Raw genomic sequence first — 22337 nt, 5'->3', positions numbered from 1 at the left:
AACCATCCCGGCTGACAGGCGCCAGCCTGCTGTGCAGCTCCCGTGGGCTGCCAGGTCCCCGCGCCTCACCAGGACCATGTGGATGACGGGATGGGGCTTCGGGCTGCCGGGTGGGAGACAGGCCGGGGCTGCCTGAGGTACACCGGGGATGTGAAAGCTTCTGGCACCCCCGAGGAGAGGTGGGAATGCTCTGCCAGCGGCAGCCCGGCTCACGGGCTGTTTCTCCCGGGGTGCCGCTGCCCGCAGCCTCTCCCGGGGAAGTCGGGTGCTCCGCGAACCAACCCCGCCGTCCCGCCTAGGGGGGAACCGAGCCGAAGCCCACTTTCCTGCACGGTCGGGGCGGCGCAGAGCCCCGACGGCTCCGGCTGCCGGGGTGCCGGTGCCCTGCCCGGCCAGGACCGCTGCTACCTCCGCCGCCGCGGGTACCGGGGGCGCGGGGAGGGGCGGGGGTGGAGGCGGGGGGGCCCCGTCGAGGCGGGCAGGGCGGGAGGGAGGAGCCAGCGCAGGGGCTGAGCCTGGGCTGCGGGATGGGGCGGCAGTGAGGGTGGGCGGGTGTTCGCCGACGGGGCTCTCGCCCCGCAGCCGAGCCGAGCCGAGCCGCGCCGAGCCCAAGCTCGCTCCTCTCCGCTCCCCGGTGATGCGCAGCGGCCGCACCGCCTGACCCTGCTGCCCGCTGCCATGGCGGCCCCGACCCCCGGGGGTGCGGCGGGGGTCCCGGCGGGGCTGCGGGCCGCCGCCTGGCTGCTGGCGTGCGCCGCGCTGTGCCGGGGCCGCGCCGCCGCCTGCCCGCCGCTSTGCGCCTGCAGCGGCACCACGGTGGACTGCCACGGCTCGGCCCTGCGCGCCGTGCCCCGGAGCATCCCCCGCGGCACCGAGCGCCTGTGAGTACCGCCGGGCTTTGTCCGCCGCCGCTGGGCGTGCGGCGGCGAGGGTGCGGGAGCCCGGCGGGGCCGGGGGCTTGTCCGAGGGGTGCGCGTCCAAAAGCGCCTGGGGACCGAGTGCAGGAATCTGTGGGCAGGAACCCCGCAGGGGCGCGGAGCGCGCTCGGGAGCCTGTCMGGAGTGCGTGCGGAGCCCGTGAGGGGATGCGTGTGCAAGAGGCTGTCCGCGGCGGGGGTGTGCGGCAGCCTGTCTGGAGTGTGTGCAAGTGCCCACCGGCTCTGTTGAGGGCGATACGCGTGCAAATGCCCSTGGGGCCACGGCGCCCGCCCAAAAGGTGCGTGTGCATGAACCTGGAGGGGTGGCTGATGTGCGGTGTCCCGCTACGCGCGGGGGCTGTGTGTAGGTGTGTGTGTGTGCGCGCAAGTTCCCGTCCAGGGGATACGCGTGCAAGAAGAGCCTGTKGGGTGAGTTCAGGTGCATCATCCCCTTCCTGAGGGCGGCTCAAAAGTCCGTCGAGGTGGAGAGCAGCGTGTGTGTGAGCCTTTTGGGGCAGGGTGTGTGCAACCCTTTCTGTGTGTGAGGGGAGGGCAGGGGGTCCGGCATGTGCAAGAASCCGCGTGTGCCGGTCTGTGTGCAAGCATGCGGAGTGGGGTTGGGATTAGAGCTGTGCCCGAGGGAGTGGGTTGCTCCGGGGATGGCATTTGCGCTGGGGCAGCCCAGAATGGACTGCGCGTGTGGGTCCATGAGCCCCATGGCAACCCCGGGCAGGTGTGCGGCCACCCCTGCAGTGACTTCTCACAGGGTACCTACACAGCCRGAGGGGTTCTCTGAGGGTTCCTGTCACCCCAAGCCCCTACCTGTGCTGAGCACCCCTTTGTCCCTGGAAAGCCCTCCTGAAAGTGCTGCCTATAGTGATCAGGTCCCATTCCCCCTCAGCTCCCCTTGAGACTCCCCCACGATGTGACCAGCCTAGAGCTGTGCAAATCACCCATCGTGAGCCAGACAGCTCACCCATCYCCTCCAGTCCCCTCTGCCTGCACCTCACTGCTCATCAAATCCCTTGCTATGTCCTCAGGGGTGCTGCGAGGTGTCCCTGGCTCTCTTAGCTGGGCCCCCATAAGGAAGGCTTTTCTCTCACAGTCACGGTCCAGCCAGCTCTGTGGGTCCTGTGTCACCTGCTAATCTCCCCTGAGCAGGGTGCATGCCTCTGCTGCTGTGCCTGGCTGGGGTTCTGTGGTTGCAGTGGGTCCCCACCCCAGGGAAAGCAGCATGAGCTGACCGTGTCCAGCCTGCTGCTGGCAGGAACCCAGTCCTGACAGGATAGCAGACCTGTCCCCAGCCTGTCCCCTGTGCTCAATAGTATCAGCAGGTGCTCCATCCCAGTAGCTGCAATAGAGCATGGTGGCAAAGTAGCGTCTGGCCCTGGGGCAAGGCTGCTCTCACATCCCCCTTGCAGTGCAGGGAAGGGTTGAGCTGCTGCCTCCTTGGGCAGCAGAGCTGCAGGACACGTTCAAGGACAGCCACACAGGGGGCTCCTGGCCCTGTGCTGTGCTGTATGCAGCTCCTGGAGCGTGACCGTGCCCTTTGACTGCAGCTGGTCAGAGACCCCACAGGGAAGGACTGCGTGTAGGCACTGCAGACAGCCTGGCAGCTGCCAGGGCTGTGCCCAGCATGCAGCATCAAGAGCTCTGCAGGATACCACTTTAGAGGAGTTTTCTTTTCTCCCCCCATAATTATCCTCATACAAATGATTATTACCCAGCACGGCAACCAAGCTGCTGTGAGTTGCCATCCCATAGACCCAGTTTATGAGGTYTGAGACAGGATTCCCCTTTCCCCCCCAGGGCAGGGGGAAAGTTTGTGCATAGCCTGCACTAGCCCTTTCTGCCTCTCGGGGAGCTTAATGGGGTGTTTGGCATCCTGTGTGCAGGGTGCTRGGAGAGTTCTGGAATCGAGTCCTCMCCTCTGCCTGCTCAGATGAGGCAGTGCTGGAGTGAGCTAATGGGCAATGCCCTTGGTGGTGTTTCCCTCCTGCCCTGGCAGGGCATCTCTCCTCCAGTGGCAGCRGGTCCTGCTTGCTGTCTCCTGTTCTGCCTACACTGACCTGGTCCTCCATGTCTGTTGCAATTCAGCAGCATTGGGTTTTCTGGATTTTAACGCAGCTGGCGATGCCGGATCTTCTGGCTGGACTGAGCTAGACACACTCTCTCTCTCGTGGGTGTTGTCTGCTGGATAACTACTTCCTGCTGTTTTGTACACCCTTGCAGGTGCTCGAGGGTGTCTGTGCAGAGCAGGTTTRTTTCCAAGCAATGAAATCCTGCTATAGCATCTCGTGAGTTTCAGTTTCCTGAGAGAAGGCTGCAACCTTGCAGTGTCCAGCTCCTCGCTGTTTGATGGAGCAAGGTCAGCTAGAAGCCACAGGGGAGGCTGCAGCAGGGTCTGTGCTTGGCATTTGCTCTCTCCAGGGGCCAGCTCTCTCTGGGAATTCATCAGCCTCTTAGCAGTGCCCTCCACTACCTGCCTCTTTTCCCATTTCCTGAGGTGCAGAGTGTGAGCAATGCCAGCCTCACCATGCGTCCCACAGTGCCAGTGAGCAGTGGTGTCCCTGCTGCTGAGTTTCTTGCCTGTTGCATGCCAGTGTGGTGTTTGGAGGCTCCAGGCTTTCTCCAGCCTCCCACCTGTCTGAGCCCCACGGGTCAAGCCCCTGGACAGRGCAGCACTGCTKCTGYKGCTGTGACTGCTGGCACTGCCATTGTGGGCACTCAGTCACCAACATCCTGTGATGAGGTTTGAGCTCCAACGCTTTTGAAAGACACCCTTTTCCTTTGAAGAAGAGGGAATTACTTGCATTGCAGAGTCACTGCAACTTTGGAGAATCATGGGCTGGGGGGAAATGATCTTGTCAAATTATCTTGTCTTCTGCTTCACAGTTTGCCCTGTGATACTGTCCCGGTGGGTGCTGTGCTGTTGGTAGAGGGTAAAGGCTGCAGACGTGTGGAGGGTGGACCATGAGTGATGGTTGTATGGGAGGGACAAAGGACCCTGCCAGGGCACAGCACACTGCTCCCTAAGTGTCTTTTAGTCTGCAGCCCAACATAAATGGGGATTATGCACCCGCCCTTTGGCTGGCTCSGGGCTGAGCAGGGTGGGAAGCAGCAAAGTCAAAGTGTCTGGGCACTTTGCACAGATGCCTGTGCTCCTGCSTACACCCCTGGCAAGCACAACAGAGGCCTGAAGGCTTTTGAGGCAGAATGGGGTGATAATCCYCCGGCACTACAGTGTTATCTGCTTCCAGGAGTCCCTCAGGCCCCAGCCACCAGAGAAGAGCTGTGGGAGAAGGTCACAGTTCCCTTCTCCATTTGCTTGCTTTTCTTGCTTTCTTTCTCCCTTCCTTCCTTCCTTTGAGAGTGTCTCTGAAGAGTGGACTGCCCTGTTGGGGAGGTGGATTACTCTCTCCATGCCAGCAGGATCAATGCAAATTTGCCGCTGTCAAATGGCAGTTCCAGCCCAGCTCTTTGCTTGTAGAGGATGAATTGACTGTGATGGCATYGCACTCTCTCCTGCTTTTGAAGTTTTCAGCTGACAGCTGAGAATTGCCCCACTTSCCCCCCTTTTGCCTCCTCTCAGATGAGCTGAACATCCTCCATTTCACTGTGGGCTGTGCAGTGTCCCATGTGGGAGGCAGCAGAGCTGGGTTTGGGGGTCCCCATTACTGCACCCCTCTTGGCTCTGTTTTTTCCCTTCCAGGGTTCTTGACCTCAGCCTTTCATGGGGCTCCTGTTTGCCTTATTCCCAAAATTTGGGGTTTGCCTGTGCTGAAATGGACCCCATCCAGTCTGCAGCCAGCCTGCCATCCCTCTGTCTGCACTGGTGGAGGGAAGGGGTGCTGAGCTCCAGCCTTTGGGTGCAGGCACACGATGCCAGAGCAGCTGCACCTGCAGCACGCTTGCACACTGCCCAACCATCCCCTGCAAAATTGCAGCAGCAAGCTCTTGCTCAGATCATGTTTAATGCATTCACCTGCATCTACCTCTCATCAGATAATCAAAATGTCTTGCAGCAGCCAGGCTGGTTTATCACAGCAGCACTCCTGCGTTCCACACCAGTTGTGGGGCTGCTTCTCCTTTCAGGGGCTTTGGGGAATGCTCCTTCTTAGGAAGCACCTTGAGGAAGCCAACCTTTCCCTTCCCTGGAGTGCCCAGGCAAGTTCTCAGTGAGCAGTCTGGTTGCAGAGGGTCTGTGCAGGCTCTGCAGAGCTCTGGAGTAGGATGTGTGACCTTTGTCCAGCCAGGGCAGTTCTTGGCTGGCCCTGCAGCCCTCGGCTCTCAGGAGAGGCSGTGCTGGGCACTGGGAGGATGCAGACTGGCTTGGGAAGGTAGCCTGCCCAGCTCAATGCAGTGGCTTCCTTGGGAGCCTTCCTGGACAGGGGAAATTTGCAATTCTATTCCAATTTCTCCCTTCAGCTACGTCCAAGGCAGATGCTGTCTATATATTGCCATGGTAACGCTGCGTTCTCACTCTCTATGGAATTGCATGCTGGAAAAATATTAGTTTAAAAAACTATGTCGTGTTTGTATTGACTGAAGTCGAGGCTGATAGTGGAGGATCTATTCTCCCCTGGTTGGGAAAAGTCACCAGWAACAGGCAATAAAGCTGGACAGATTGGTCTCTGGTGACCACTTCTCACCCCACACAGCAATTGCTTCCCTATAAACCCTTCCCTCTCTCTGTTTTATTGCATCCTTTAAAACAGATATTTTTGCCTTAAATGTGCTGCCACTTTGGTCCTCCAGAGTGATGCATTGTGCTAACAGCAATTCCTTGCTGCTGAGGTGGGAGCAAGGAAGGGGAATTGTTTCCAGCTTTAATTGTGGATCTCTCACGTGCACTTTCAAAGGCAGTTCCTGCTGTCCCCAGAGCCTGCAGCCCYGGGGTGAGATGGCATGGGAGCCTTGGTGCCAGTGCAGGGCAGAGCACACAGAAACAGTCCAGTAGCACAAACAGACTCATTACAGGATGAGGTGAATTTGCTTTGAGTTTCATTCTCCCMTACTTCATTGTTTCCAATCAAAACTCCAGCCAGAAGAGTGAGACTATAAAGGGCAAAGGATGCACGAGGGACCCCCACAGGGCAGCAGAACCTGCATCCTGGGGAAACTGAGGGGATTGGGGGTACCACCAGGGTGGTGTGGCCATGGAAAGGTGTACAAGCCATGACCTCCCAGKGAGACGAGCTTTTCCTGTGTCCTTGTTCTGATTTGGGAGCCGGGTACAGATGAGCAGGATTTGTGCATGGGGGCAGCCAAGGGAGCCTGTCTTTGTCTTGCTTGAGTCCTTCATGGGTCCCTGCCCACTCCAGAGGTACTTAGTGCCACGGACACATCCCCTTGATCTTTATTGCTACTGAAATAACCTTTCATAGAACCTGAGAGGCAAGGAAATGTTTCTGTGCATGTTTTGCTGAAAAGCAGTAAAAAAGACAGTTGTGCRTTAGCAAATGGCCTCATCCCAGGGGATGTCAGACCCAGATCACTGCTCCCTGGCAGGTTTCCAGTGCGAGTAGCTCCAAGGCCAGCTCTGGCAGCTGGCCCCTGTCCCCACTCGAGGGACAGCCAGGGACGGCTGCAGTGGCAGGAGCGGCGAGGGGAGCAGAGGTTTTCSTGCTGTACAGCACCAGGCTTCAATTAGTGATGTGAGCAGTTAGAAGGATARTTTGCAGCCTTAGGGTCCTTAGGGTTGTGAGATTGCTGGAGAAAGTGAGGTGGGACGGAGGGGACCTCTCCGTGGTGGTGRTGTGGGGTTGGTCCAAGGCTGTCCCCTCAGGAATCATCTCAGACCTCCCTGCTACATTCAGACTCAAAGACTGTGCTGGCTGGTTGCTTCCCCAGCATGCATTTTGGATGCACTCGCTGCTCAAAATAGCAGAGGCAAGTGTCCTATGGGGGAGAAAGGCTGCTGGAGGAGGAAGATCAGAAAAAGGGAAGATTAATTTTTCAAGCGATGCAGCCAAGGAGCAGCCCTGGGCACCAAGAGTGGGAGAGATGCAAGCTCCTGGCCCTGGATATTTCTTGGTTGGAGGAAGCCCTGCATCCCAAACAGGATGTTCCAGGAGACCCATCGGGTCTGGGATTGAGCTGACACCTATAACTGAGCGGTTCAGGTGCACTTGTCCTCCYATCCCTGCTGTGAGCAGCTCCAGGAGGGGTGAGCTAGAGAGGTTTTGCTGAGGAGGATGCAGAGTGGAACTCAATCTGATGAATGACAGGATGAAGCCTGAGGGCTGGGCAGCCTCCCCTGCCCTGGGAAGCAGAGGAGCTACAGAGCAGCTCCTCAGCAGGCTACTCAGCACAGCATAAAAAGCCAGATTTTGTGGATATTCAGGAAGATCTGTTCTCTTGGCTGAGTSTCGGTTTCCACATTTGTGAAACAGAAACGACCTCCTGCCTTTTCTCTCTCCCACTGGGGTTCAGGGAGGTTATTTATTTATTTTTAACCTGAAGGTGATACACCACAATGCTGCATGAGTGTAAAGCATTCCCTGACTGTGAGCAGCTAATGGCTGTGGCATGAAAACCCCAGAGAGAAGTTAGGAGAACAGAAAGCCTTCCGGATCCTCACTGTTACTTGCATGATCGATGCTGTTTGTAATGCTTAAAGATCCATCGTGATGCAAACCTGCTGTAGTACCTCGTAAAAGCTTGCAGAGCCTCCCGTGCTCAGRGGCCAGCGCTGTGCTTGGGGCTGGGTGTCTGTCTGGCAAAGGGCAGTGATTCTGAGACAATCCCAAATGGCACTCAGCTGCTCTTGGGGCTCCTTGGTGGGCACATCGTCCTGCAGGCAGCTGGTAGGGGTGGTGCTGGCGAGGCATTCACCCTGTGGATGACACACCTAAAGGGACTTGGATGCATCCCTTGGGCACCTTTGCTCTTCTTGAGAGGTCTGATCAGAACAGGGATGGGATAGAAAAGGAGAAGAAGGAGCTGAGCCTTTGTGCAGTGTGCCAGCCCAGTGTGACCAGTGTCCCCTGCCTGAGCACCCTGTAACCCCCTGGTACCTCKGAGGGGACGGAGTTAGCACCCAGCCATGTCCATATGGGCTCCAGGAGCTGGTGAATGTGGTGCTGGTGCTGAAGGGGATGGACTCTCCCAGGACTGAGAAGGGCTCTGCCCCACCTTTTGTTGTTTGAGCAGCTCAGTGAGCCTRTGCTGAGGCTCAGTTACATTCGAGCAGCCGGGTGAAATCTTGAGAAGGCTTGAAAAATGCAATAAAAGTGTAGGATGAAAGGTTGCAGCTGCTGTGTCCCCCAGTGCTGAGCACAGGGGTCAGTCGGGAGTCTAAGCCCCATCCATGTTTCCATTAGCAGTCTGTGTGATGGGACATGAGATGCTGACAACAGTTGCAGATGCCACCAGGGTGGGAGAGATGCAAGAGTGCTGGAGAATGGGCTGAAATTTGAAAGTGGCCTTGGTGAGCAGGAGAAATGAGCTGACAGAAAGGAAGTTGTTGCCTGGGGACTCGAGGAAAGTGTTTGGTGAGAGGGAATCAGCAACAGTGCAGATGTGGAATGGGAGCAGGAGCAGAGCGGATCCTGCCCCTGCAAGTTCAGAGAGGCCCTGAGGGAGAGCTGTGTGGTTGGGCTCGGGAATGGCTGGGGGAAGGGGGCTGGGAAGAGGCCTGCATGGGCAAGGAACAGCCGGGTRTCTGCACCATGGTGGCCTGGGCAGGCAGAGAGGGGGTTCATCTGCAAGTTTCTGGAATGGTCTTTGAGGCAGGAGCAGTGATGTGCTGGAATAGGGCACAGGGCAGTGTCAGTCCCTGTCCTTGGAGGAGCAGTGCATCTGCCTGGATTGATGGAGGGTGGCAGAGGTGCTGTGRGCTGTGTGACCTTCCAGCCTTCATTTCTCCGCTTGCCTGATTATTATCTGGCACTGCGGGCTCCAGCTGGGGTCAGGGCTCTGGGATGAGGGCTCTGGAGCTGCTGGGAGGGGAGTGGTGGCCTTGGGGGCCAGTGCTCGAGGCAGGAATGGCAGAGCAGTGAAGACTGTCGAGGGAGGGACACATCTCAYGGTCAATACGAGTGCCAGCCTCACCGGGCACCAAGGCAGAGATGGCCCTTGGAGCAGGCACCACAGGAGCACGGATCCTTCCCCACCAACCCCTGAGGCACTGCCTGGAGCTGTGGGCACTTGCTCGGTGCCGGCACTGACAGACTGGGGCACATTTGCCACTGATGGGGCAAATACAGGAATTCATCTCGCAGACTTTCCCTCTGCATTCTTAAAAGCAGGATTCTGGGGAGCACAGCAGTTAGGATTTGTGCCTCAGCGGGAGAGCCGAGCTGAGCTGAGCCACAAGGACAGGAGKCACATGTGTGCTGAATAGCTGATGCTTTGCAACGGAGTAGGGATAGTGGGATTGCGCTGTCTGCTCCTTCCTGCTCCTGATAAATCAGCRCCCAGGGAAATATCATTCATGTTGGCTGTATTTAATAAATTAACTCTCAGCATTTGTGCTCTCTGAGGTTGTTACTGAGTTAGTGTAGCTCCAAACCCTGCAAAGGGAAAAGACACATTGGACCCCTTGGGAATAGATAAGCCATCCAAAGCTAGGAACCAAATATAAACGCAGACTATGCAAATCCAGTCTAACGAACCCTGCTGCAGCACAGACATCCCATCTGGGAGTGGGATGATCCACAAGCAATGTAGCAAAGGGACTGATTGTTTTAATGACTTTCTCTTCCTAGGGAGAAATGGGAGGGGGGTTTCTGAAACTGGAGGGTTGCAAATGAAAATTTGCTGCCTCTCCAGCAGCAGTGAGAGATTTGGGATGCTGGGGTTGCAGGAAGGCAGCCTGAATGAACTTGAGGATGCTTTCTGGTGGTGTTAAATCCTTTGAATTAGYGAGAAAAGAGCACGCCCTGTGTTTCTTCTTTCAAGTCACAGTCCAGAAATACAACCAATCTGCTGGGCAGTTCCCCTGACACATCAGTCCTTATTGAAGCTCTGCTGTGCRGAGCAGGGCAGTGTTTTGCTTCACTAGGAAAGGGCATGGAGGCAGTGAGTGAGCAGCTGAGCAGCAGGGATCCAGCTTTCTGGGCACTGCAGACTGTAATTTATCTCCATGAGGAGCTGAAGGGGGTTCAGAGGGGAAAAATGTCATGAAGTTAAATGGCAGTGTTGCCTCGGTATCCTTACAAATAAGCTTTACCTGCTGTTCGTTCCCATCTTGGCTGCAAAGGCCATCATTTACCTGAACAAAGGCATGGAGGGATGCTGGGAGCAGTTGTCAGGGAGTACACAGAGCCAGTCCCTGAGGGAGCAGGACTGTCAAGGGGCCCTGAGACACAGCCCCGCTTGGGGATTGCCACCAGCCCCACGACTGAAGTACCCTGAGGATGCTCAGCAAACATGGAGGGGCTGGAGGCTGGGGTGAGCTGCGTGGGCAGCAGACCCCAGGGTAGCTGGTCCTGCCTGTGCCTTCTGGTGCTGCAGTCTTTGGGCTACACTGTCCCAGAAGATGCCTGGGAGAGAAGGCAGAGCCTGGTTTTGCCAAATGGAGGGAGTGGCCACATCCAGTCCGTGGCTCTTTGGTGTTTCTGCGTGTTTCTGTGCGGCTTTGCCTGTGCTCTGCCTCTGGCTAAGGCTCAGGGATGCCGGTGCTCTGAGGACAGCACCACCTTTGGCTTTGCAGGCTGACGTCCAAATCCTGGCTTTCAGGTTGGGCAGTTTTAAATCAAGTTCTTCTGCTCTCTCTGTCTGTAGTACCAGAGATGTCTGACCTTTCTGATGCACGTTGTAGCCAGAATAATGTTAGGTGTGTTTAAAGGAAGGTGACATGGGAGTGCTGCTGGGGACCCTCGGTCACCGGGAGCTCAGATGGGTGCCATTCCTCCAGCGTAGCCCTGGGAATCTTCAGGCACTGTTCTTTGCCAAGGAACCTTTAGGACGTTTGGAGAAAACCACTACTGAAGCTGGGATTTCTTCCTGCCCTTAACCCCGGACGGGCTGTGGTCCTCAGGAGGCGGGCACACAACTGCACGCACCAAACGACCCCCTTTGTGGTGACAAATGTCCCTAAAGCGTGTGACACGCCCCCGTGTTTGGTGGCTGGGACTTACAGCCTGGCTGACCATGGCTTCTGCTCGCACYGAGAGGGTCAGGACCCTCTGATTTGGCGGCCCATCCCCAGCAGCCTGCTGTGCTCTCTGTTCTGGCSGTACCGGGAGCCGGGGGAGCCCGAGTGTGGGTTTCGGTTTAATCACTGGGGCTGAGGAGCCGCTATTCATTCCCGCTCGCATTCATCTGTGTCCTAGTAACGCGCTCTCCCTGCCTCCTTCCCAACACAGCGCACACGGCAGGATAATGGCAGGAGCCCGGCAATCTCGGCGCTGAATAGCGCAGTAATTACGAGGCTATAATGGCGAGCTGGAACTCATTAGCCATTATCAGCCGTTTCAGCAGGACAATGACAGCACCCCGGGGTGCGCGGCTGCGCTGGCTGTACCCGGTGGCCCTACACGCTGCTCGGCGGCCCCGAGGCCAGCCCGCCGCTGACCTTGGCCCCTCGCATGGCTGCAGAGCCCGGTGGAGAGAGGCTTTAGCGCTGGATGGGAATGATGGACTGTGTATTCAGCCAGTCGTGTGACACGGGGCATTCCTGCTCCGTGCACCGCTGTGGGGGCTCAGGAAGTTACAGACCCCCCYTTGGTCCTGCCCAAGCACCCCAACCTACTCGCAGAGGCACTCTGCTGCCTCTTTCCTTCCCTGGCTCCAGCAGCTCATCCTTCACTTGACTGCCTTCCCCTCCTGTAGTTTATTTATTGTTTTCCTCATGATTTCAGAGTTTGTGTTCAGTGCAGGCAGTGAATCTCCAGCATGGGAGCCCTCCCTRGGGGATCCATCCTCCATCCRCAGYGCATGCCTTGGCCAGGTTGTTCTCMTGGGCAAGAAACAAATGCTGTTGTACTTCGTGATGCCAGTCGGGGAGATTCGCACCCGGGGGCTGCACAGAGATCTCCAGCTCTGACTGTGTGTCCAAGGGCCGATGGTCCTTTTTTTCCTACAGTAATCACATCTCGTAATGTGGAAAGGCACTGCAAAGCTGACTGTGAGGTGCAAATCTCTGCAGCTCCTGGCTTGATATATTTTAAAGCAGGATAATCCTAGCAGGAACATGCTAGAGAGCGTGGCTGAGGAGAGCTGGGGAAGGTGCAGCCAGTAGGCTGGGAACAGAGGCTGTGTGTGTCCAGCAGTGGGACACAMGTTGTCCTGCTCAGACAGGACTGAGGCCATGGGGTGGGTGTAGGTACCCCTTATTTCCACCACCAGGATGAGCAAGAAGGGGCAGCATCYCCTTTCTGGCTGTACCTCTGCTCAGCCGGGGCTTTTGAATGAGAAAGTGATGCCACAAAGCAGCTTGTCCTGTGCAAGCATCTCTTGGCAGGTGAAACTCGAATGTGGCCATTGTCCATGTAGGAGGTGTGAAATAGCTGTGCACTGAATCAGCTGTGATGCATATAGGTGTCTTGCAGCTGGGTATTTGCAGGGATCGTGCTGTTCCAGGGAATTTCGTTTKTTTTCTTGTTACCCCTGCCTTCTCTAAGCAGCTTTCTGTGTTTGGGATGACAGTACCAGGCGTTTGCTGCATTTGCAGAATGGGGTGATKTGCATCCCAAGGGGTGCATTTGGCAAGGGAACCGGAGAGGAGCCGGGCAGCCCCTGCCTGCTGTTGCCATGAAAAATGCCAGCTTACACATTCATGGCCAGCCAGACTTCTGTGTGCCCAGCACTGCTGGTCATTGAGCATGAGGGTCCTCTCTGGAGCCAGGGGCCATTCCTGATGAGGGACTACAGAATTGTGCCTGTCACTACTATCCTTCAGGCCCTGCCTGTGATTTTTGGGGAGGTACTGGGGAGGCCCAGTGCCTGGCCACCTCCTGAGTGCTTCCCTGCTAATTTCTTCCTCTTCTCTCTGCAGGGAGCTCAATGGCAACAACATAACGCGAATCAACAAGAATGACTTTGCTGGGCTGAAGCAGCTCCGTGTCCTGTGAGTTCCTGATGAGGGAGGGGCTGGCTGCCCCTACCTTGGTGGATATTGTTCTTGGCTCGTGGTCCCTCCTCGGGCTGCTCGAAATGCTCAGCCCCTTTCTGTGGGCTTCAGCCATGGTGGATTTCCAGCTGGGACAGAGTGGGAAGAGTTTGGGTTGTGTTGAGGGCATAGTGGGAGTGATGTGGCCCTGGGTCAAGAAAAGTAATGGGAGCACTGGGGACCACTTTTCCAGAAAGCTGACCCCTTCTCTCTRCAGGCAGCTGATGGAAAACCAGATCAGCACGGTGGAGCGTGGGGCATTYGACGACCTGAAGGAGCTTGAGCGGCTGTGAGTGCCTGGACATGGAGGGGGGTTGGTGTGGAGCCAATGGATTTAGTTGCAGAGAGCATCCTTTCCTTTTTTCCTTAAACCCTAATGTATCGGTGCTGCCTGACTTCAAACARTTTCTCTTCTGCATGGCAGTGGTATTTTACAGTGTGGGAAGMAAACCTATTTCTGTTTCGATAGATCTTAGAGTCCTTTCTGATGCTTTTGAGGTGAGGAGCAGGTTAAACACAAATGACTTTTGCTGTATCAGCTGTRTCTTGTGTGTGAGCGAGGGAGCTGTAAGTTCTGGTCCAGTACTCAGTAAAATAGCTCAGCAGTTTAAAAATCCCAAGCTGCTCGAGCAAATATGACGAGCTTAGCGAACAGCAGGTTAAGAGTGCAGTTAAGCAGCAGTCAGCAGTTAACAGCTTGGAGTCCTCTCTGCATGTAATTACAACACTKTGAGTAGGTCTATTAATGCCCCGTTGGTTGTCCCTGCCTGGGACAGTGGTGGGCAGGGTGGGGGTGTCCTTGCCAGGTGGGATGCTCTGCTCCATGGGCCCCTCTGAGCCAGCCAAAGCACCCAGCTGTGCCTGATGGGGTCATTGCACCCAGATGGGTTGCAGGTGGGGTCATTGCTTCGCCCCCCAACCCCTGACCCTTTCTTCTTTGCCTGCAGACGGCTGAACCGCAACCAGCTGCACACCCTGCCCGAGCTTCTCTTCCAGAACAACCAGGCGTTGTCACGGCTGTAAGTACCCTCTGCGCCCATGGGGCTCCCCTGCCCAGGGGGATGTGGGGTCACTTGGGGCTGCCTTGGGGTTTGGAGGSGCACTGATGTTCTGGGAAGATGCTCTTCTGGGGTGTTGTGCTAATGGTTACTGGAGTGCTGTCCCAGTGAAAGCTCAGCACATGGCAGGGGAATGTGCCCTGTTTCTGTGTGACCTGAGCATGCAACRAGGTGGGAAATGGGCTGTGCCTTGCAGAACACCTGAGACTGGCTGYGTTAAAGTTGTCCTTGTAATGCACGGGGATGTGGGATGAGGTGCTGGCAGTTTGGGCTGGGTCTGGCGTTGCCGAGTTGGGCTGTGCCTGCACAGTGCCGGGTGCAGAGGTGCTGTGAGCCCCTCAGCCTCTTCCCTGAGGGCTTTGRAACAGCATTGCCTTGCACACTAGCCCAGGACGGTGGGGCAGGAGGGTGAAAGAGTGTGTCCCTAAGGGGGTCACATCCTGCACAGAGAGCCCCACGGCCCGGTTCAAGAGCTGTGCTTCTCTAGGTGTCTGGAGAAGGAGGGGGAAGCCCAGGGCAGATTCAGCACCTCATGCCTGCTGCCCCCTCCCCACATYGCTCTACCTGTCCCCATCCCTGCCTGTCTCTCTACACCTGCACAAACAACCCCGGGGACTGTCTCTTGCTGTGCAAGTCCCAGCTCCACAGACCTCTGTGCTCCTCCTCCCTCTGTGCTGCAGCAGGCTGCCTGGGGAGGGCTGCTGGGGTTTTGATAAATGTTCTCCTTTCCATATTGGCTTTCCCTTGCCTGGGGCTGTTTTGCTCAGGCAGTGGTGTTTTCAGCAGTGCCAGCATTGTTCAAACAATGTTTACAGGCTCTCAGCTATGTCAGGCACCACATACATTGGGAAGGGGRCTGTGAAGAGGAGAGGGTGCATGCCAGACTGTGGCTGGGTGCCCTCCATCACTCAGAGAAGCAGCTTACACCCTGTGTATTGGAGTGGTTGTAGCTGGGACATGAGCTTTTTGCTTGCTGCATTTTCTATCTCCATTTATCAGGAGTGGCATGAAGATGCCAAGTCCCTGCTGGRGCAGGGCAGGAATGGATGAGATAATGAAATGGACTGAGACATTCTCAGGACAGGTATGGCCMTGTTGGGGCCAGGCAGCTCTGCCTKCGCAGGCAGGCTGTGGCTGAGCTGCTTTCTTCCAACAGTGCCAGGGAGTCAGTCCCAGAGTCCAGCCTGAGGTGTGTAATGAAGGGTTAAACTGCCGTGTGGGTTGCCAGCATGGGATGTGTGAAGTGGTGGACAGGTGCCAAAGATGGGCCTAGGTAATGGCAGCTGATAGCACAGGCGTTCAATTAATTATCAAATGGCATTTGTTGAGCTCAGCTGTGCCATACCATGGTGCCAGCAAGGGCTCATCCTCCTCCAGCCGCCCATTGCGTAACASAAACACAGGCAAGAGAATTATTTGACAAACATTAATGTTTCCTTTTTCATCTTCTTGAGGTTTTAATGCCAGGCTCTTTCAACAAGCAAATCCTAACAGTTCATTGTGGAGATGCAGAAGAGCAGCAGACRTGTGTCTCCTACACTTAGTGTGTCCCTACACGGCCCCCAGGCTCGTGAGGAGACAGGACTGTGCCATGATGTGCTCAGAGCTATACGTACCACTGTGGGTTTAAGGGGGCTGTGCAAAATGCTCCTCGCAGCCACCTCATGTTCAGGTGCATTTCAGCCTCTTCCTGTTATTTTACTGCTCCCTGCAATTACGGTGTTTATTTTATTTCAAACCCATTCCCTCCCACCCTGTCTTGAAGCTGTTTTTTGGCCATCTCTGCTGTGGCAAGCTGMCTGGATACCAGCACCTGGAGCTTTTCTTGTTCAGTCTGAGGCTGYGTGCACGGGCTCAGATTTTGCAGCTCCTCGGCTATATCTGGTACCGTTTCTTGGGGAGCTTTGATGGATGCTTGGAGCAGAGGGTCCCTGTGATGTGCTGTGGGACTGGGGACAGGGGACACACTGGGCCACCCACAACTCTCTCTGCAGCTCATTGCCCCACGCACATTAGTCAGGGTAGGGGTGCAGTGCTTGGGTCTGCCTGGGGAGCACACCAGGAGCCCGTGTCCTGGCAGATGCTCAAGTTCTGCATTTGTGTAACACAGTCCTGTGTGCAGGACGACCTGATGCTCCCTCTCCTTGAAACTGCCTGTTGCTGAGGTGCTCAAGGATGTTTTAGGGAAATGGTGGGGCAGGGGGTGCCCTGGGTGGCTTGTCTAGACTCACATGCTGGCTTAGCAGGAGCTGGGATCTGGACCAGTGCTGGTCCAGCCGGTGCGGGAGGTCATAAGGACACTCTTAAATTGCTGCAAACCCAGGTCAGGCTACGGGGATATGAGTCAGTGGGGAGCAGGTTYAAGCTAAATTGAAATCAGCTCTCCTTGAACGAAACTGGAGCCTCCCCACTGGGCTTTGCACTTGTTTAACTGCTGAAATGGATCTGGGGTGGCCCCACTGCTCAGGACCCCCTCCCTGCCCAGAAGCAGGTTGGGGGCCTGTGCTGGTCAAGGAAGAGAAGGCTCTCACCAGCACCATTTTCTAACAAATCCTGGTCTCTAGACCACTTCCAGGAAACAGACTTCTCCTTGACCCACTGCAGCCACCCATGGCATGCTTCTCAAGTTCTGGAGACCCTGCTAGATCCTCATGTCCTCATACCATTGTACTGGGAGGTCTTGCATTAGCAAAAACTGACTGAATGAGTCTGGCTGAGAACTGTTTAGTTGAGAAATGAGGCTGTCAGGTGGCAGCTGAAGCAGAAGGCCAGGGATGGATGCAGGAATTGGTGGAAGTTGATTAGATGGGCCTTTGGGTGCTGGCCTGGATGTTCCTAGACAGTTTTGATGCATCTTTTGCAGTACATCAGTAACACAAAAATGAATACCAGTCTATTGAATTAGTATGTGATACCCATAGAGCAATTTCCCACTGAACCTGATGAAAATTTTTCRGGAGCACAAGAGGAGGCCCTCAGGTTCAGGTCAGGGTGGAGAGCTCCCYAATCCGTGTTGGTGGTACTTTGTGGTCTCCCAGCCCGGCTCAAGCTACAATTAGTTACATGGAACATGGCTGTAAAGAGCATTTGTGCATCGGGATAATGGAAAGGGTTGGAGTTAAACCTGATCCGTCAGGGTTTAAATAAACTGGGGAATGGCAGGAAAGGGCCAACGGAAAGCAAACCTCAGATGAGGGCGTGGGGGAGGTGAGACGCCTGGAGAGGAATGTTTTCCCCTTGGACTTTGGGAATATTGAGCCGAYGCCTGCCCAGAGCCCATTTCGGTCTGAGATAGTGTGTGTGGGGGAGCTCCTTGGCAGTGGGGCCAGGAGGGAGGGGGACTCCCCACATGGCCTCCCTTATTTATGTCCCTGCAATGAGCGAGTAACTCATTAAGCAGTCCCRGTGGCTGGAAATGGTGCTGATCTGAGGTTTCGCTGCAGAGCGCCTGACCTCAGTGACCCATTCTCAAACTGGGTTTAATTAAACTGTCAGCACTGGACGGAAGAACAAAGCTTTGTGGGCTTAGGGGGGAAAGCCRGGGTCCCCCAGCAACTCACTGGGGAAGAGCACATCTCCTGCGAAGTGGAGAGCTGATAAAAAGATGGATCTTTTCCTTCCACTGAGGATTAGCCAGGCAAGAAGGTGACCTCTGCTATTGCAGTGCTGGTCCCCAGTGTGCTGCAGCCTTACACATCTTGGCTCAGCAATGATGYTCCAGTACAGCCCTGATGCACCAGGAGCCAAGGGGATGCTGGTAGAGCTTCCTTCACCATCTCTCCCAAGCTGGAAGGAGTTATGGTGTTTTTGAGTTTCCCATCAGCTCCCAACAGGAAAAGCAAGCAGAGTTTCTGCTCCACTGGGAAGAGTGGGGGAAGGATGAGAAAGGAGTTTTGCAGCGCTCTCTTCCTTCTCTGCTCAGCTCCCCTTAARGTCTACTCCTGAAGCTGTTTCAAAGCCTTTTTGGGGGTTCTGGATGGGGGAAGTGAGGAGGAGAGAGGAGTCTGGGATGGCTGTAGCAGCAGGGTGAGGACAGAAATGCTGCGGGCGCATCATCAGGGAGGCAAAGACGTGGGCTGTTGAAATGTGCTAAAGGCAGCCAGGATGGCTATAAATAAGTGGTTTTCTCCAAGGGAAGCCGAACTGATGCGAGGGAGGAGAGGAGCAGTGGGTGCTTGGCTGTGAGGAGCTCTGGGGAGTTGCTCCTGCAGGGGAGTCACAATCCCGGATGGATGTATCCCAATAGGAGTGGCTGCCCAGTGGTTTCCCTCAACAAAAGCTGCAGTAGCTGCTCCTTGCTCAGGCAGAGTGGGAGCTGAGGGAGGGTGAGCAGAGAACAGGGGGATAAAAGTCTYGTCTCCAGAAGGAGGAAGATTTAGGACATGGGCAGCAGACTGTCAGTTTCTGTCGGACCCATGCCAGCAAAAATGGTGAAGGAGATGGTGCCACATCTTAGCTGGCAGCCAGACCCAGGGGGAAGGGCTGCCGTGCTGCTCTCAGTCTGTAAGGGCAGGGGCTCCCTGGAAACAGCATTAACATCTCAATCAGGGCTGGTTGACTTTCTGAGCTGGGGACATGTGAAATGTTGTAGGAGCTGGGGGGATTGTCAYGCTCCTGTGAGACTCTTCTGCAGCCAGAGCCTGCAGAGGAATAGCGATGCTCTATGACTGCCTCTGGGAGCTGATGGGGACCAGGGGCTGGTCCAGACCCACCCTGGACCCAGGCTATTTAAAGATCTCGAGTGATGATGGAGTTTTGAGCTGCGTGGCAGAGAATACCACAGCTGGGTGTGCTGTCTGGGTGGGGAGATGATGTTATGGCGAGCTCTGTGGCAGGTTCCTCGCGCCATCCCTGCGTTTGGCTAAACCCAGCCCTAAACTGCCTTTAGAAAAACAGGCAGAGAAAAATGGAGGGTTGCTAAATAACTTGAGAAAATGCAAATTATATCCTTCAAGAAGGAGAGGATCACAACCACGCGGGAGGAAGCTGTGAGCTGAGTAGTAGCAAAACAGGGTGACAAGTGAAAAAGGAGCTGTCAGAGAAAGGAATAACAAAACAGGCCCCGCTCAGATGGGGCTGGCTGCGCGTGGGAGGTGTTGCTTGCGAGACTGTACTAGTGACCGTTCCTCTTCGGGCTGCACCAGGAAAACCCCCGGATAGGGAAGGCAGGGATGGAGAAACAAATGTGTGCGTGGTGAAGGCTGGATAAAGGAGCGGCCCCGTGCCCCCACAGTGGGCAGTCGTGCTGSTGCCAGGTGGGAGGTGTGGGTGCCAGGTGGGGAGGCTCTCTGGAGAGTGTGYGTGCCACAGCTTTGCTCCCTCCCCATTGGGGGGACTTGCCTGAGCCCTGGTTTCAATTTATTGGGCGATTTTTGGTGCCTGCCTGCCTGTTGGCTCCCTGGAAATGCTGTTGTTTYAGTGGGCTGGCTGTGGCTGTGCCCTGGCTCTCCTGTGCCAGACACCTGCCCCCACCTCCCACAGTCACTCCTCTTGGGGCTTTGATTGAGGTTTGCTCCCTTCAGCGAGGTTTCGTGCTCGTTCTGGAGCTCGGCGGGTGCCCAGGAGCCTGTAGCCGCTGCGTGGGAAGCAGCCTGTGGGCACAGCATTGTGTTTTCATCTTCCCATGCTGCAGCAGGGTTGCTTTGGCTCCCTGGGCACGTGCCCCTTTGCCTCTCACACAGATGCGTGTGTGTTGATGCTCTGTGCAGAGGTCTGCAGTCCAAGAGCAAAGTGCCGAGGTCGGAGCAGAGAGCAGCTTTCCCAGAGCAAACCTCCCTGCTTCCACCTCCCTCCTTCCCTCCCTTCCCCAGCATCCCTCATTTTGTCCCAGCTCCCCCTCTAGCAGCATCCCCCTCCCCTTGCCGGGTGAGGGCCAAGTGTCCCCGCTGTCACCATGCCCACGTTTTGGACTCCGGGTGCCGTACCCCATCGCRCTCCCCGACAAAGCCCCTTCTGTTGGGGACAGAGCAGGGCTGGGGGGGCCGGGCCGGGATGTGTCCCCCCGAATACCAATGAGGAGGGGCAGCGTGTTTACCCCCGTAGCTGGGGGAGGGGGGAGCTGCGGGGTCTGTGCGCTGCAAGGCACCCCCCCACAGCAGCCGGGAGGAGGGGGAAGGGGAAGGGAGGCCCCGGGAACAAAGAGTCAGTGTGGCTCGTGACAGCTCTAAGGAAACGCAGGGAAACAAATGTGCCACTAATAGGTGGGGAGGTTACCTAGGGAAGGATGCTGCCAGGCGGGCGGACTGCCAGCCCCCTCCCCGGCTGCCAGGMGCTGAGGGGCTGTGGCTGGCACCCCAAACTTGGCAGGGCTTGGGGGGCTGCAGCAGAGCCAAGCTGGGGCAGGCTGGCACATCCTTGTGCTGCTGGCCCATGGGGACAGCATCCTTACAGACAAGGTTGGGGTTTTGTGCTGGGTGTCCCTGCTGGGGAGGAGCAGCCCTTGTGCCTGGAGCTGCTCGCTGCCTACTGCTCTCCCTCCATCATTAATGTGGCACAGATCTCAGCTTTTTTTTTTTTTTTTTTTTTTGGGGGGGGACGCCAATAAGACTCCCTGGGGGATTCTGAGTGCAGACAAGCCTCAAAACCTCACCAGTTAAACACATTTTTAAGATCTCTTTCTATTTAAGCACTTCCATAATCATTTCGGGACTTGACCCGCAGTCTCTGGAGGCACAGRAGAGCTGGGGTGAAGGTAGCTACCGTGCCCAACCTGCAGATGAGCACCTCCCCYTTGCTTCCCACCAGCCTGGGCTCCCTCCCACAGGGATGGTGGTGCAAGCCCTGCACAGGGACGCCCCGGTTCTGTTCCGTGCCATTATCCTGCCAGTGAGCCAGGGCTGCCAGGAGTGGGCATTGCCAGACGGCTGCCTGGAGATAATCTGCCCCATTCCCTCCGTGCACCCCGTTGTGCTCCTGACTCACGGCCGGCTCCAGTTTTCTGGTTGTTGAGACGCTTCCAAGGTTTCCCTGGCAATGCACGGGGTCAAGCCGYGCTCCCGGGGCTCTCTCCTTGAGCCACTGGCTCTGCTGGGCTCACCCTTGATCTCGCTTAGGGCACAGGTTCGGATTTGGCTTTTGTAATGTTATTAAAGCAAAGGGGGCTGAATCTGAGGTGCAGCATCCAGCCCCCCGCCCCTTTCAGCAAAGTCCCCCCTCCACATGGCATCATGCAGAGCATCCCTGTCCAGCTTCCCAGTGATGCACTGGAAAAGGGGAATTTGCAACCCATGGGAAAAAGCAATGAAAAGTCTTCCTAAAGCCGAGCAGCAGTGCTAATTACACAGCTATTAAAACACGGGAATTAYTTATTCCCTCCCTGCCTCACAGCTCATTGCCTGCATTGTCCCACATTCAGCCTTTGGCCACCTTTGCTCCCCTGAAAGAGTTAAAAGAGCACTTGGAGGAGCTGATCCCTTTGTCCATACATATTTTGAGCACAGAATAAAGGCATTTCCTTCCTCCTGTTTTCACAGCTCAAATAGTAGAAGGGTTCAAAGTAATATTAAAGAATCGTGAGCAGAATTAGCCTCTGGTAATTTGAGTTCCAGAAAGTGGRAAAAAAAAGTCTTATGCAGTGATTTGAGGCTAAGTGATAACTTGGTACCACTGCACGTGTATCCCACAGACGTGTGAATGTGCAGAGCCAGGTAATTAACCTGCGTTTGCTGGTTGATCCTCCCGCTGGTGGGTGCTGGAACTCCTCATGCCTGGTGCCGGGACTGCCGTAAAAAGGAGCTGCCAGCAGTTTCCAGCACTGCTTCCAACAGGGTGCCTGTGCCATGTTCTTTCTCATCTGCTCCCAAGGGACCTGTGGTGCTTTTGGCATTGGTGCTTGACCACACAGCCTGGAACCCCGACACCAGCAGCTGGGCTTGGTGGGCTCCAGCTTCTYGCCCAAGCAGGCTGCCTGGAGCACTGGGATGCTTTATCCAGTGCTGTGTGGGTAAAGTTCCCCATGCTGAAGTGCCATGAAGGCCAAAGGGGTGAGTGTAAGTGGGGAAAATGCCCCTTCACACCCCTGGGGGTTTTCCTGGTGCAGCAGGGCTCCAAGGCATTGCCAAGGGGAAGCTGTGCCCTGCTGCAGGGATGGGCTGAGGGTGTCCTGGTTTGGTGAGCCCATTTCCCTGTGCGTGCTGATTGACATCCACGTGCAAGGAAACCTTCCCAGCAGTGTGTTAGGGGCGGGTTTGGGGAGGTGGGGATTAATTTTCCAGATTCTCATCTGTGTTAAATTAATTATAATCTCAGGCTTATCCTCACTTAACCAGTGAGATGCAGCCGTCTGTGGTTGGGACTCCCACTGCCC

At 56.0% G+C, this 22337-nt stretch overlaps 1 protein-coding gene across 2 annotated transcripts in view; it reads left to right on the top strand.

The window, feature by feature from the left end:
• The first annotated feature begins 580 nt into the window (after positions 1 to 580).
• The window catches only part of SLIT1 (slit guidance ligand 1), a 61424-nt gene continuing 39667 nt past the window's right edge, over positions 581 to 22337 (top strand). Inside the window, exons 1-4 of one of the 2 annotated variants that reach the window (XM_057380373.1) lie at positions 581 to 881; positions 12861 to 12932; positions 13192 to 13263; positions 13922 to 13993. In XM_057380373.1, coding sequence (XP_057236356.1) covers positions 679 to 881; positions 12861 to 12932; positions 13192 to 13263; positions 13922 to 13993 — 419 coding nt within the window. In that variant the 5' untranslated portion in view covers positions 581 to 678. The remainder of the gene's footprint in view (positions 882 to 12860; positions 12933 to 13191; positions 13264 to 13921; positions 13994 to 22337) is intronic. The other variant, XR_008966280.1, reaches the window with a different exon arrangement.

This window comes from Malurus melanocephalus, unplaced genomic scaffold (genome assembly GCF_030028575.1).
Source record: "Malurus melanocephalus ecotype Western Australia unplaced genomic scaffold, MMel_1.1 scaffold_12, whole genome shotgun sequence".
In the NCBI taxonomy this organism is placed as follows: Eukaryota; Metazoa; Chordata; class Aves; order Passeriformes; family Maluridae; genus Malurus; species Malurus melanocephalus.
Note: the sequence above shows the minus strand (reverse complement) of the source record. Positions and strands in the feature narration are given on the sequence as shown.